Genomic DNA, 13124 nt, shown 5'->3' with positions numbered 1-13124 from the left:
TTTAGTCTAGCTTCATACAAATTTTAGTATGTATGATTGTCACATCCTATGCCTACAGCTTGGATCCATATATGCCGTGCAAGGCCTGCATAAAGGAATTTGGGCAGTAGTTTTAGTTCATCACATGCTAAGTTTGAGTTTATAAGCACAGAGATGGACTTGCTTTCTGTGTTTTCAGATGGCATACACTTTGTTGTCTAATATAGTCAATCAAAACTGACAAGCAAATCTATGCACATTCCCAATAACTGGCCAACTAAATGGCAAATGAACTAGATAACACTATGCAAAACCAATCCTTGTGTCCCTATGGAACCCTTTGAATCCCTATGTATCCTAGACCCAGGTTTTACATAGGGCTCTTACAATCAGAAATGGAGCCCCAATCTTACTAGGTTCCTTGGCACCACCCATCCCCTATCAATCAGCTAACAAATGCCAGAATATAATGGACAGAAGATACTCTGGCATCTAACTACTGAATGACAGGAGTGGACTGAATCTAAAGCAGCCCATAGAGGACTTGATTTTCTTTCCTTCCACCATAGTTGGAAGTGGGATTGGGGGGTATATCTGCACGGAAAGCCTTCCTTGCTGGCAGAATACTGTACAATGATTACGCCGCAGCCAGGGATCGCATGTTAAAAAATCTGACAGGGTGTTTATACCCAAGTCGACTGATTGATCAACTTGGGTACAATCAACCTGCTCATACATGGATCAAAATTTGCCCGGTTCAGCAGGGACTGACTAAATTTTGTTCCATGTATGAGCAGGTTGATTGTAACCAAGTTGATCAATCAGTCGACTCGGGTATAACCAGCCTGTCAGATTTTTTAACATGTGATCCCTGCCAGCGGCGTAATCATTGTACAGTATTCTGCCAGCAAGGAAGGCTTTCTGTGCAGATATACCCCCCAATCCCACTTCCACCTAGGGTGGAAGGAAAGAAAATCAAGTCCTCTATGGGCTGCTTTAGATTCAGTCCACTCCTGTCATTCAGCAGTTAGATGCCAGAGTATCTTCTGTCCATTATATTCTGGCATTTGTTAGCTGATTGATAGGGGATGGGTGATGCCAAGGAACCTAGTAAGATTGGGGGCTCCATTTCTGATTGTAAGAGCCCTATGTAAAACCTGGGTCTAGGATACATAGGAATTCAAAGGGTTCCATAGGGACACAAGGATTGGTTTTGCATAGCGTTATCTAGTTCATTTGCCATTTAGTTGAGGTCCTATGTTCAGGTTAGGGACTGAGATGCTCCAATCAAACACAGTGCATGTATGAAGATAAAGGGCAATGTCATACTATTGATTTTGCAGCAGCTAGAAATGAATTTCAGTTAAAGAAAGCTCTGTATAGGAAAAATGAAAAACAATTTTATGTTCAGTTGTGGAGTGACTGACTTTTTGCAGCATTTGGAGCTAGCTACAGCATTGCCATCTTCAGTAGGTACTCATGTTATTCAATGCAACTGATAATGGCAAACCATGGTTTTGTAGCCAGTTACCACTGAAACTCTAAAGCTAGCTTCACATTACCAGAGTAAGTAAACAGAGAGGTTTGTAGCTACAGAGTGTGACATGGCGTTAACAGTTCCTTCACATGTGTATTGATTATGAAGCAATGCTCATTAATCTGTCAAACTAAAATAATGAAGTGCAGCGCTAAGAAGAATAAAAAGTCAATAGAGTGATAATCTGGTATCACAATGATAAACTGTAGAGGTACGGAATCCCACGGCTTCCACTTTATCAGAGTAACAGAAATGTGCACTCACCGGAAACGCATGGGTTATGCGCATGTGTGATTATGCATCACGGGCAATGGGAACATCAGAATCCAGGCAGCCAGGCGTCTCCCTCACGGTGGGTCATCACAGACTCCTGTAACAGGTCCGGGGGATCCCCTTAAGGTAAGCCAGGTGTTCCCTTCTCCAGGAAAAAACCTCCTCTCAGGATGGCAAAAGTGCTTTCTCTATGGGAGTGAAAGCTCCAGATAGGAGCCCCAGAAAACAAATGCCCAAAATAGTGTAGTATGTTCAAAATCTCAGGTTTATTCATCAAAATAGCAGCAGGACAGTAAGCATATGGTACATCATGGTATGTGAAGTACATAGAGTAAACAGATGCAGTACTGACCCCCAGTGGTGTAAAACGCCGGGCCTCCTCGTGGCTCCGGCGGGTATATGACGTCACGCTCTGTTTACTCTATGTACTTCACATACCATGATGTACCATATGCTTACTGTCCTGCTGCTATTTTGATGAATAAACCTGAGATTTTGAACATACTACACTATTTTGGGCATTTGTTTTCTGGGGCTCCTATCTGGAGCTTTCACTCCCATAGAGAAAGCACTTTTGCCATCCTGAGAGGAGGTTTTTTCCTGGAGAAGGGAACACCTGGCTTACCTTAAGGGGATCCCCCGGACCTGTTACAGGAGTCTGTGATGACCCACCGTGAGGGAGACGCCTGGCTGCCTGGATTCTGATGTTCCCATTGCCCGTGATGCATAATCACACATGCGCATAACCCATGCGTTTCCGGTGAGTGCACATTTCTGTTACTCTGATAAAGTGGAAGCCGTGGGATTCCGTACCTCTACAGTTTATCATTGTGATACCAGATTATCACTCTATTGACTTTTTATTCTTCTTAGCGCTGCACTTCATTATTTTAGTTTGACTGTTTATATTTAAGGCATTATGGTTGCCTAATGTGTTCTAGCTGCTGACATCTTTTAGAGCGCTCACTACTTATTTTATATGTAATGCTCATTAATCTGCCTATAGCAATTATGATGCATCTTTGTTGTGTTTTTGAAGCACTGAAAAAGCATGAAGAATGCTTGTTAAATGCCCATGAAAGTGTTGCTTTTCTAGTTTGAAGTGCTTAAAGGGGAAATAATGTAGAAGAAATTGTCTACTGTACTTAGAAGCCTGTTTACGTTGTGATGTGATAACAGGCAATTCTGTGAATTCTCTGATAGATGGGTTTGTATAGTTTGATCTCTTTGACACTTGGCTTGGTCCAGCTAACCTTTATTGACACAAAACGCTTTGCCACTGGTAATAATTCTTAAGGCAGAGTTCCACCCAAAAGGGGAAGTTCCGCATTAAAGATTGGTCCCCCGCTCTCCATTAAGGATTGGCACCTTTGGGGAGCAGGGGGGGAGTGGGTACCTGAATTTGACATTTACCCGCTCCCACTTCCGCTGTGATCGCCTAGGCGATCGGAAGTGGAAGTTGTCCTCCTACCCTTCCTCCTCGTAGTCTTGTGGGACACGTGACAGGTCCCAGAAGAAGACGGGGCCATTTAGGAAGCACAGCACAGTGGGCACCCGGCTGTGAAGCCTCAAGCTGTCACAGCGGGGTGCCCACACTGAAGATTCTGGCGCCTTGAATACAGGATGTTGGGTGTGAGGCAGGGGCACTGCGGGAACGTGGGACAGGTGAGTGGCTGTTTTTTAAAAGTCACAGTTTTTTTAGCTGCTGACCTATTTTTTTTTTACAGAGTGAGTGGAACTCCGCTTTAATGCCCTTGCTCCTGCCTGGCACTGTTGGTATTGGTAGGTGGCTTGATGCTTATGCCTGACACAGAATTAAATGGTGTTACCACACAGCTGCTCTGTGCAGACAGGAAATAGCTGGAGCTGCTGTGTCCTAGTTCTCTAATATTTTCCACAGCACTCTGAGATACAGGAACCTCGACTGCCTCTCCCCCAGATACAGGAACCTCGACTGCCTCTCCCCCAGATACAGGAACCTCGACTGCCTCTCCCCCAGATACAGGAACCTCGACTGCCTCTCCCCCAGTACTCAGCTAACACTTTATAAATGCTTCAGTAACACACCATAAGTGCTATAGGTGTGGTTAGGATGCAGTTATAGTGTGTTACTATTTAAATTAATAGAGGTGGCTGAAAAGTGTCAATACCTCATGAGAGCAACATGCTGCTAAATTTTTAACACAACACAAAGCTGCCACTCCTGTGTGTACTGCACTGTGTGGTGTCTATTGTAATATTCATGGCAGACATTACAGTGTGGTTATGGGGCTTTACAAATGCTGCATAAATGATACCTGTGTGAACAAGCCCTAAGACAGATGATTACAGGCACCATATATCAAAAAAAGATCAGCATATATAATATATTTATAATAATACAATCAGACTTCGGCACTTTGATTAATAAGCTTGCTTACGGACAGTTGGTTAAAGTTATTTTTTAGGTGATAGTTTAAGAAAAGAATAATTCACTTTTTAACAATTTAACAAAAGGTGCAGTGTATACTTGTGAATTGTTTCTGAGCACTAGAGCATTTTTTTAGTGCCGGTTCACATACAGTGGATATAAAAAGTCTACACACCCCTGTTAAAATGTCATGTTCTTGTGATGTAAAAAAATGAGACAAAGATAAAAAATTTCAGAACTTTTTCCACCTTTAAATAGTTGCCGACCGCAGATAGCCGAATGACGGCTAAAATGCGGCCGGCCAGTTCTGAGTGGACGTCATATGACGTCCTCCCAGAACATGCTCTCCTGCGCGCCCCAGGGGGCGCGCACCCGGCGATCTCCATGATCGCTGTGTCCTACGGACACAGCTGATCACGTGATGTGGTAAAAGGCCAATCACAGCGGCCTTTTACCACGTGATCAGCGGTGTCTAATGACACGCTGATCAGAGGGAAATGCAAGTGCCGGTTCTCGGCTGCACTTTCCTCACGCTGTCAGATCGTGAGGAAAGTACTGCCGAGAACCGGCAGTTGTCAGAGCGGGGATCGGCACCGATCATCAGGGCACTGATGATCAGTGCCCTGATGATCGGTGCCCAGCAGTGCCACCCCCAAGTTCCACCCACCTGTGCCCAGCAGTGCGCCCACTAGCTCCGCCCACCTGTGCCCAGCAGTGTGCCCAGCAGTGCACCCACCTGTGCCACTCTGCAGTGTCACACACCTGTGCCCAGAAGTGCCACCTACCTGTGCCCAACAGTGCCACCAACCTGTGCCCACCAGTGCCACCCACCTGTGCCCACCCACCAGTGCTGCCCACCAGTGCCACTCACCAGTGCAGCCCAGCAGTGCTGCCAGTCAGTGCCACCAGTCAGTGCCCAGGGGTTGTGCCAGTCAGTGCCGCCAGTCAGTGCCCAGCAGTGATGCCAGTCAGTGCCGTCTATCAGTACCCATCATCAGTGTCACCTATCAGTGCCGCCTATCAGTGCTGCATATTAGTGCCGCCTATCCGTGACACCTCATTAGTGCTGTCTATCAGTGCCGCCTATCCGTGCCACCTCATTAGTACTGCCTATCAGTGCCCTTTAGTGCTGCCTATCAGTGCCCATCAGTGCCGCCTATCAGTGCCCATCAGTGCTGCCTCATCAACGCACATCAGTGAAGGAGAAAAAATACCTGCTTGAAAAATTTTATAATAGAAACAAAGAAACTTTTTTTTTTTTTCAAATTTTTTGCACTTTTTTTATTTATAGCGCAAAAAGTAAAGCGCCCAGTGGCGATTAAATGCCACCAAAAGAAAGCTCTATTTGTGAGAAAAAAATGATCAAAATTTCATATGGGTACAATGTTGCATGACCACGCAATTGTCAAAGTGCGGCAGTGCTGAAAGCTGAAAATTGGCCTGGTAAATAAGGGGGTATAAGTGCCTGGTAGGCAAGTGGTTAATGTAACCTATAAACTGTACAACTCAGCTGAACAACAAACTGAAATATTTTATGTGGAGGGAAGTAAAAATAAAAAACTAAAATAATATGGTTGCATAAGTGTGCACACCCTTAAACTAATACTTTGTTGAAGCACCTTTTATTTTTATTACAGAATGGGTATGAGTCTATCAGCATGGCACATCTTGACTTGGCAATATTTGCCCACTCTTCCTTGCAAAAAAACTCCAAATCTGTCAGATTGCAAGGGCATTTCCTGTTCACAGTCCTCTTCAGATCACCCCACAGATTTTTGATCGGATTCAGGTCTGGGCTCTGGCTGGGCCATTCCAAAACTTGAATCTTCTTCTGGTGAAGCCATTCCTTTGTTGATTTGGATGTATGCTTTGGGCCGTTGTCATGCTGAAAGATGTTCCTCTTTATGTTCAGCGTTCTAGCAGAAGCCTGAAGGTTTTGTGCCAATATTGACTGGTATATGGAACTGTTCATAATTCCCTCCACCTTGACTAAGGCCCCAGTTCCAGTTGAAGAAAAACAGCCCCAAACATGATGCTGCCACCACCATGCTTCACTGTGGGTATGGTGTTCTTTTGGTGATGTGCAGTGTTGTTTTAGCGCCAAACATATCTTTTGGAATTATGGCCAAAAAGTTCAACCTTGGTTTCATCAGACCATAACACATTTTCCCACATGCTTTTGGGAGACTTCAGATGTGTTTTTGCAAAATTTAGCCGGGCTTGGATGTTTTTCTTCGTAAGAAAAGGCTTCCATCTTGCCACTCTACCCCATAGTCCAGACCTATGAAGGATAAGGGAGATTGTTGTCACATGTACCACACAGCCTCCCAGACCAGTTTTCTTCTCGTCTTTTCATCAGTTTTAGAGGGAGGTCTAGTTCTTGGTAATGTCACTGTTGCACCATATTTTCTCCAATTGATGATGACTGTCTTCACTGTATTCCATGGTATATCTAATGCCTCAGAAATTCTTTTGTACCCTTCTCCTGGAAGCTCTCTGCGGACCATGGCTTTTGCTGTAGGATGCGACTAAGAAAATGTCAGGAAAGACTTACTAGAACAGCTGAACTTTATTTGGGGTTAATCAGAGGCACTTTAAATGATGGCAGATGTGTACTGACTCCTATTTAACATGATTTTGAATGTGGTTGCTTAATTCTGAACACAGCTACATCCCCAGTTATAAGAGGGTGTGCACACTTATGCAACCACATAATTTTAGTTTTTTACCTTTACTTCTCCACCTAAAAGATTTCAGTTTGTTTTTCAATTGAGTTGTACAGTTTATAGGTCACATTAAGCCCAGGTTCACATATATGCGGTTTGGTACATCGCATGTGATTCGCACAGGAACTGCACTGCATTCCTGTGCAAATCACATGCGGATTGTGTGTGGTGCGATTTGATCCAAACATTATGTATAGCTAAAATTGCACTGTATCCGCACCAAACAGGTGCAGGACCCTTTTTTGGGTCCGCACTAGAATCGGATTGTATGGGTATTCACACCTATGCGATCCGATTCTGCAGATCACACCGCGTTTTGCAGACCGAGTTTGGGGTGTTAACTTAACATACCCAAACGCTGTGCTGTTACTGTGCGATTCACATGTAGTTCTGTGCAGTGTGATTTCAGCCCCATTCATTTTGCACTACTTTTTGAAACACACAGCAACCAGATTGCATGGTACTTTTGTACCATGCTATCTAATGCAGGTAGTTGCAAGCAGCTGATTGATGAGTTATCTTTTGAATGGCACCTTGTGCTACATCTCCCTCAACAGGTCCAGTCTGAGCTCTGCTGTAGAATGGATTGCATGAAATTTAATACCAGGTCAAAATTCAGGTATTTACACTGCTTCCCCAAAAGACCCCTAAGCTACACAAATGCATACAGAGCTGCATTCATTTGTGCCTGTTACAACTGTCTGGAATGCAATTTTAGGGTCATTACAAAATGCAAACAGGTATCTTTTAACTGGAACAAAGGGAGTTTTATGTACAGTTGCAGAAAGGGTTTTTCTATTGTAAGAGCATTTAAGAGATGGCAGCATATTGCATGGGAAATTACTCAAGCAAATGCAATTGTTTAGGCAGTGGGGATTAATCTGCGCACTGCTTCTGTGTATTATCGGATTCCTCGTATTGTTCAGTGGAAGATGTCGGGGATTCTCTTGCAGGAGATAACAGAGGAGCTCCCCCCTTAGGAGGTACTTCATCTTGGATGGATCAGTGACTGGAGTCAGGAAGTGGGCGGATACGTTCCAAGGAGTCATTTCCATTCAATGCTGGCTTACTTTTTACTTCTGGTGAGTGCATAGTGGTGGAGTATCACAGACGTCACAGTTATTACTCACTACTGGTTCATATAATGTTTTGGACAATTTATGGACACTCTTATGGGACATATTATAGTGAATTACATTCATATTTTTGCTATTCGTATGTTGGACGTTTATTTTTGGTCATTATTCTTTCATCATTTTTGTTACACTATAATATTGTCTGGTAGCATATAATATTCAATTTCACTTACTTATATCAGCGCTGCACCTTTTGTTTAAATGCAATTGTTTATTTAAAAACATGGCAGGGTTATTCAATAACATTTTGAACATTTCAATAGATACATAAAAAATGTAAATCCAGTGCATTTTTGTCTTTTGAACCAGATGTACAACACAAGGAGTGCTCTGAGAAACTAAGGTTTTTTTTTTTTCTTTTAACATGAAGGACACAGGACTTATTCAGTCTAATTGTAAAGCTTTATAACTACAGTCTACTGTTTGTAGCCACTGAATTCTGAGACCCGACCTCTGAAATCAATACTCCCACTGGCATTATGGTGTCCGTTTATGACACAGAGAATAGCTGCAATTCAGAGGATCGCAGATACTCTCTGGTCATTCACAGTTTATGACACTCAGGAGATCAGCGGAGAACATGTTCAGCCCTTCACTGGAGATCTGTGTTCTCCCTCCAGATTCTCCAGCCCAGAATTGGAGGAACCGCAAACTAAGCAGCGATAATTTACCTCTGCTTAGTAAACTGATTTTTTACTGTAATCTCGCGAGATTATAGTAAAAGCAGCCGTTTTCCAGTTTTTGTAGATCGTTCTCCCTTCGTTTGGAGAACTGATCTACACCACTTCATAAAAGGCAGGAGAACTGTGTTCTCCGAGAATTCCGGAGAACTGAGCAGTGATCATTTACCGCTGGTTCATAAACGGACACCATTGTGCTAAGGCTATTCACTCCTATGATGGTTTTCATTAAAAGAAAAAAAAATAACATATAAAAAAATCTCAAATGTAAAAAAAAAATGATTAAAGCCACTTACCTTGGATCTTTTTGAATGCTATCAATGGACGGTGACCTGGCTAATGTTCCCTCTGGTGGTACAGCTGGCCCTGATTTGCTGTAGGGTGAATCAACAGATGGACAATACTGCAGCTGTCGGTATGGATCTGCGTAATTGGAGCCTGGGCCTGCAGCATAGCTGGCCCTCTGGAAGGTCCCTGTTGCATTCTGAGAGGCATGTTGGCTGCCTGTACGCTGCAAAGGTACGGAGTCGACACCAGGGGAACATGGGGCTACGACAGGAAAGTAGGGACAAAGTAAAAAACTGAGGATCTGTTCACAGAAATGGTTAACCAGGTCTAGGCAGGAAAAAATACACACATATACAGGGAAGGCATAAAAAAAGAAGCATTGTGTTACCTATTAAGACAAATGGGCAATATTACAATATGATAAAACAGCTGTATGTCATTTTTGTCTACAAGATTTTTTTATTGTTTAAAAAAAAACCAAAGTGTTAGAAAACAAAAAGTATTCAGATTAAGTATTTAAATTTTATTGAAGCAGATTGTAGATATGCAAATACTGTCCATTGTATAAAACAATTTTCCATAGAACAGGTCAATCAAATCAGCAGTTTGCGCACACATTCCGCATTTTACACATTTTTAGTTTTAAGGAATGTAAATATAAAGATATTTTCACAATAATTAGTTACGTCTATGAGAATTTTCATTCATCCGAGTCAATGGATTTTTAATAGCAGTAACTTTCAATTAACGGGCCCTGAAGGCATAGTTGGACAAGCTCTGACAGATCAAAATATTCACAGTAATTGTGCATTTCCCCTCATAATGCCTGATAATATCAAATTATATTATATGAAAGTATAAAAATTGCAAATTTAACATTGCGTACTCTATTTCATCATGTAAAGCTATCTAATTTTATGTCTGATTTGCTTTTGTGGTGTCAAACATCCAGGGGTTGAATAGGTGGTTCACTTTGCAAGAGAATATGCACCAGACGTAAGCTGGCCATACATGGATTGGAATTTGGTGGTTTAGCAGCGTCTGGTTGAAGTTTGATTAATCTATGGCCATTCCCATTCATGATTAGACATTTTAACAATCAACTTTTAATGCACAGGCTTGTTGGAAAATTATGTTTCCATCAGCGTATTTTGACAGCAGGGGAATCCCACCCTCAGAACACAATGATACAGTGGGGATGATTCTCACATCCACCTCAAAGGTGGATGGGGGAATTGGTTGTTATTTTGTTCAGCACACTTACTGAATGAAAAAACTGAGCCACGTATGGCCATCTTTAGTGGATAAGGTGAAGCTCTGCTGGCTTCCATCATTCAATCATGTGAAAGCAAAAACACTGTGTTCCTTGCATTTGATTGGTTATTTGCAAAGTGAAACCACCACTTTCACTAAGCTCTGAGGCGAATTCCCTTGCAAACTGCAACTCCAATTCTAAAGTAAACAGCCTATTTGCTTTGAGTAAATCAACTAAACAGTGTTTTAAATAAATATGATAAAATCCAGAATAAAGCCTTTTTCTCTGCAGCATTGACCTTGTAACACCAATTAATAATAATATTTAATTAAAGTTATTAATGGATTTTTTAGAAATAATATTTAAAAGTACTCTTTGATTGGTAATATATCTTTTACGTTATATGGAGGGTTCATTATGCAATTTATTTTTTTTTTGCCTTGCAGCAAGATGCTTAATTTTGCTTTACATCATGGATGTTTTCCTAGGAATTCAACTTTTAACTTCCCATAATTCTTGCCTCCAATTCAACCTAAGTGTGTGTGTGTGTGTATGTGTATGTGTGTCACTACCATTTTCCATAGCTTTATGTTTGTCAAGTAACACATCTAAAAGTTTTTTTAATTTATCTACACAATTTATTTGACACCACCAACTGTGGAAGGGAGTTGCACATCCTTACCATTCTAACAGTAAAAAAGCCCTTACACTGTTTAAGATTGAACCGCTTCTCATCCAGCATCATTGTGTGACAGCATGTCTTCTTTAGAGACCTAAAATTAAACAGTTTTCTTCCAATGCCAGGGTCACCATTAAAAGATTTATATATCACTTTCATATTCCCTCCTCAGTGCCTCTTCTCCAGAGAGAATACATTTGTTTGTAGTCATTCCTCATTCCTATTAGCTTTGTTGCCTTTCTCTGAACTCTCTCCAGTTCAAGGACATACTTTCTGTGGTTTGGTGACCAGAACTGAACCACATACTCAAGATGTGGCCGTACTAGAGTTTTGTAAAGTGGTAGAATTATAGTTTTATCTCTTGAGTAAATACTATTTTTAATGTATGCTAACATTCTGCTAGCCTTGCTTGCTGCAGCTAGGCCTTATATCCTATTACCAAGCCTGTGATCTACTGGGACCCCAAAATTCTATTCCATCATCGACTCCCTCAGGAGGTTCCTCCCCTCATGTATGACTTGTATTCATATTTGTAGCTCCCAGGTGTTTTACTTTATATTTTTCAATACTGAACCTCATCTACCACATAGCTTTCCACTCTTCTTGTACAGTTTCTATATCTTGTTGTGAGCTTATTGCCCTGATTAGCTGTGTATCGTCAGCAAACACTGAGATTGAACCAATACATCCAACCTCTATATCATTTATGAACAAGTTAAACAGTATTGGTCACTGGACACAGCCCTGGGGTACCCCACTTACAACTCTAGACCATTCAGAAAATATGCAATTAATCACCACCCTCTGGATGTGCTCCTGTAACCAGTTTTCTATCCAGGTACATACCATGTCATCAAAGACAAACAAAATTAATTTGGAAATTAAGCAATTGTGTACTGTATCAAATGCCTTAGTGAAATCCAGATACACTACATCCACAGGCCTTTCTTTATCTGAATTAGAACTTAACTCATAAAATGTCAAAAGGTTGTCCACTTTGATTACTACTTTCTTCATCAAATTCTTAGATAATGATACCATGTTTGGTTTTTGCCAATCAGCTGGTACCATTCCAGTTAGTAAGCTGTTCTTAACAATTAGGAATAATGGTCTGGCTATAAATGACCAAGTTCTTTGAGAACTGTTGGGTGTAGACACCCTGGTGATTTATTCACATTATGTTTTTCTAGTTTTTTGAATACTGATTTCTGTCAGCCACAAGGGTACAATCAGTATAAGGTTATTAACATTACTGTCTTATTTACTATACTCCTGCTTTCCATTTGTAGAAACTGAGAAGTGTATTTTTTAAAGTCACCTTCTCCCTGCCACTTGTGACCAACTTTCCCTGATAATTTTTTTGGGGCCAATATGTTCCAACCTCACTTGTTTACTATTAATATATTTCAAAAATGTTTGTGTTAGTAATGTGTCTCATAATTTAATTTAGCTGTCCTAATCATGATTTTGCATTTCTTATTGCATTCCTGCTTTTGAATGCTGACCCTTTTTCTTCAGTGTTCCTAGTGGCAAGAATTTGATGCCATTTAGTATCGTGTAGTACGTAGCGCAGCTTAGTAAAGTTGGCTCATTTGAACTTTAATGTTCTTGTCTCCCTTTCCTATAGTTTATAGCAAACATGATTACTGTTACCTAAATGATTTCCCACTTCCAAATGTGCCCAGTGAAATATCAGGATTAATTATTCTTTAGATCATTTTGACTGGGACATCCAAAATAAGTCCAACTGAGGAATGGGCAACATGGCACACAATGCCAGCAGGCTCACAGAACAGGTCATGAAGAGCTCGACAGACTCAGTGAGCATCAGAGAACTGGCATCAGGGAAAGCTTGAGTAACAGATGCCCAATGCTAAAAAGCTGACATGGCTAGAATGTTAAGCTGCAACAGTTTAGAATTAAATTAACCATATTGCACCACCTTGAAGGAGGCCACGGTGAGACCCAAGGCCCTTATGCAAGCATGAAGCAGTTTTTGCATGCTGTGTCCATTTATAATTTCATGGTCCACCATTTCTGGTAAGAGGCTCCTGTTTAATTGCTGCACTTGGTGATTGATTTCCATTAATTGATCACATTGCAACACACCTGGTTGATTATTTTCATTTCATAATAAGGACATTGAACTGGACTAATTATC

The 13124-nt window shown here is 41.4% G+C and overlaps 1 protein-coding gene across 4 annotated transcripts in view; it reads right to left on the bottom strand.

Moving 5' to 3' along the window:
* CTNND2 (catenin delta 2) overlaps positions 1 to 13124 on the bottom strand; it is a 529941-nt gene that overhangs the window by 254382 nt on the left and 262435 nt on the right. For all 4 annotated transcript variants that reach the window (XM_089655247.1, XM_089655250.1, XM_089655248.1 and 1 more), the window contains exon 10: positions 9038 to 9290. In XM_089655247.1, the coding sequence (XP_089511373.1) occupies positions 9038 to 9290 (253 nt within the window). The remainder of the gene's footprint in view (positions 1 to 9037; positions 9291 to 13124) is intronic.

Source organism: Staurois parvus, unplaced genomic scaffold (assembly GCF_062004578.1).
Source record: "Staurois parvus isolate SC_StPar_1 unplaced genomic scaffold, SC_StPar_1.0 ptg000829l, whole genome shotgun sequence".
Taxonomy (NCBI): Eukaryota; Metazoa; Chordata; class Amphibia; order Anura; family Ranidae; genus Staurois; species Staurois parvus.
The sequence above is the reverse complement of the archived record's forward strand: the minus strand, read 5'-3'. Positions and strand labels throughout refer to the sequence as shown.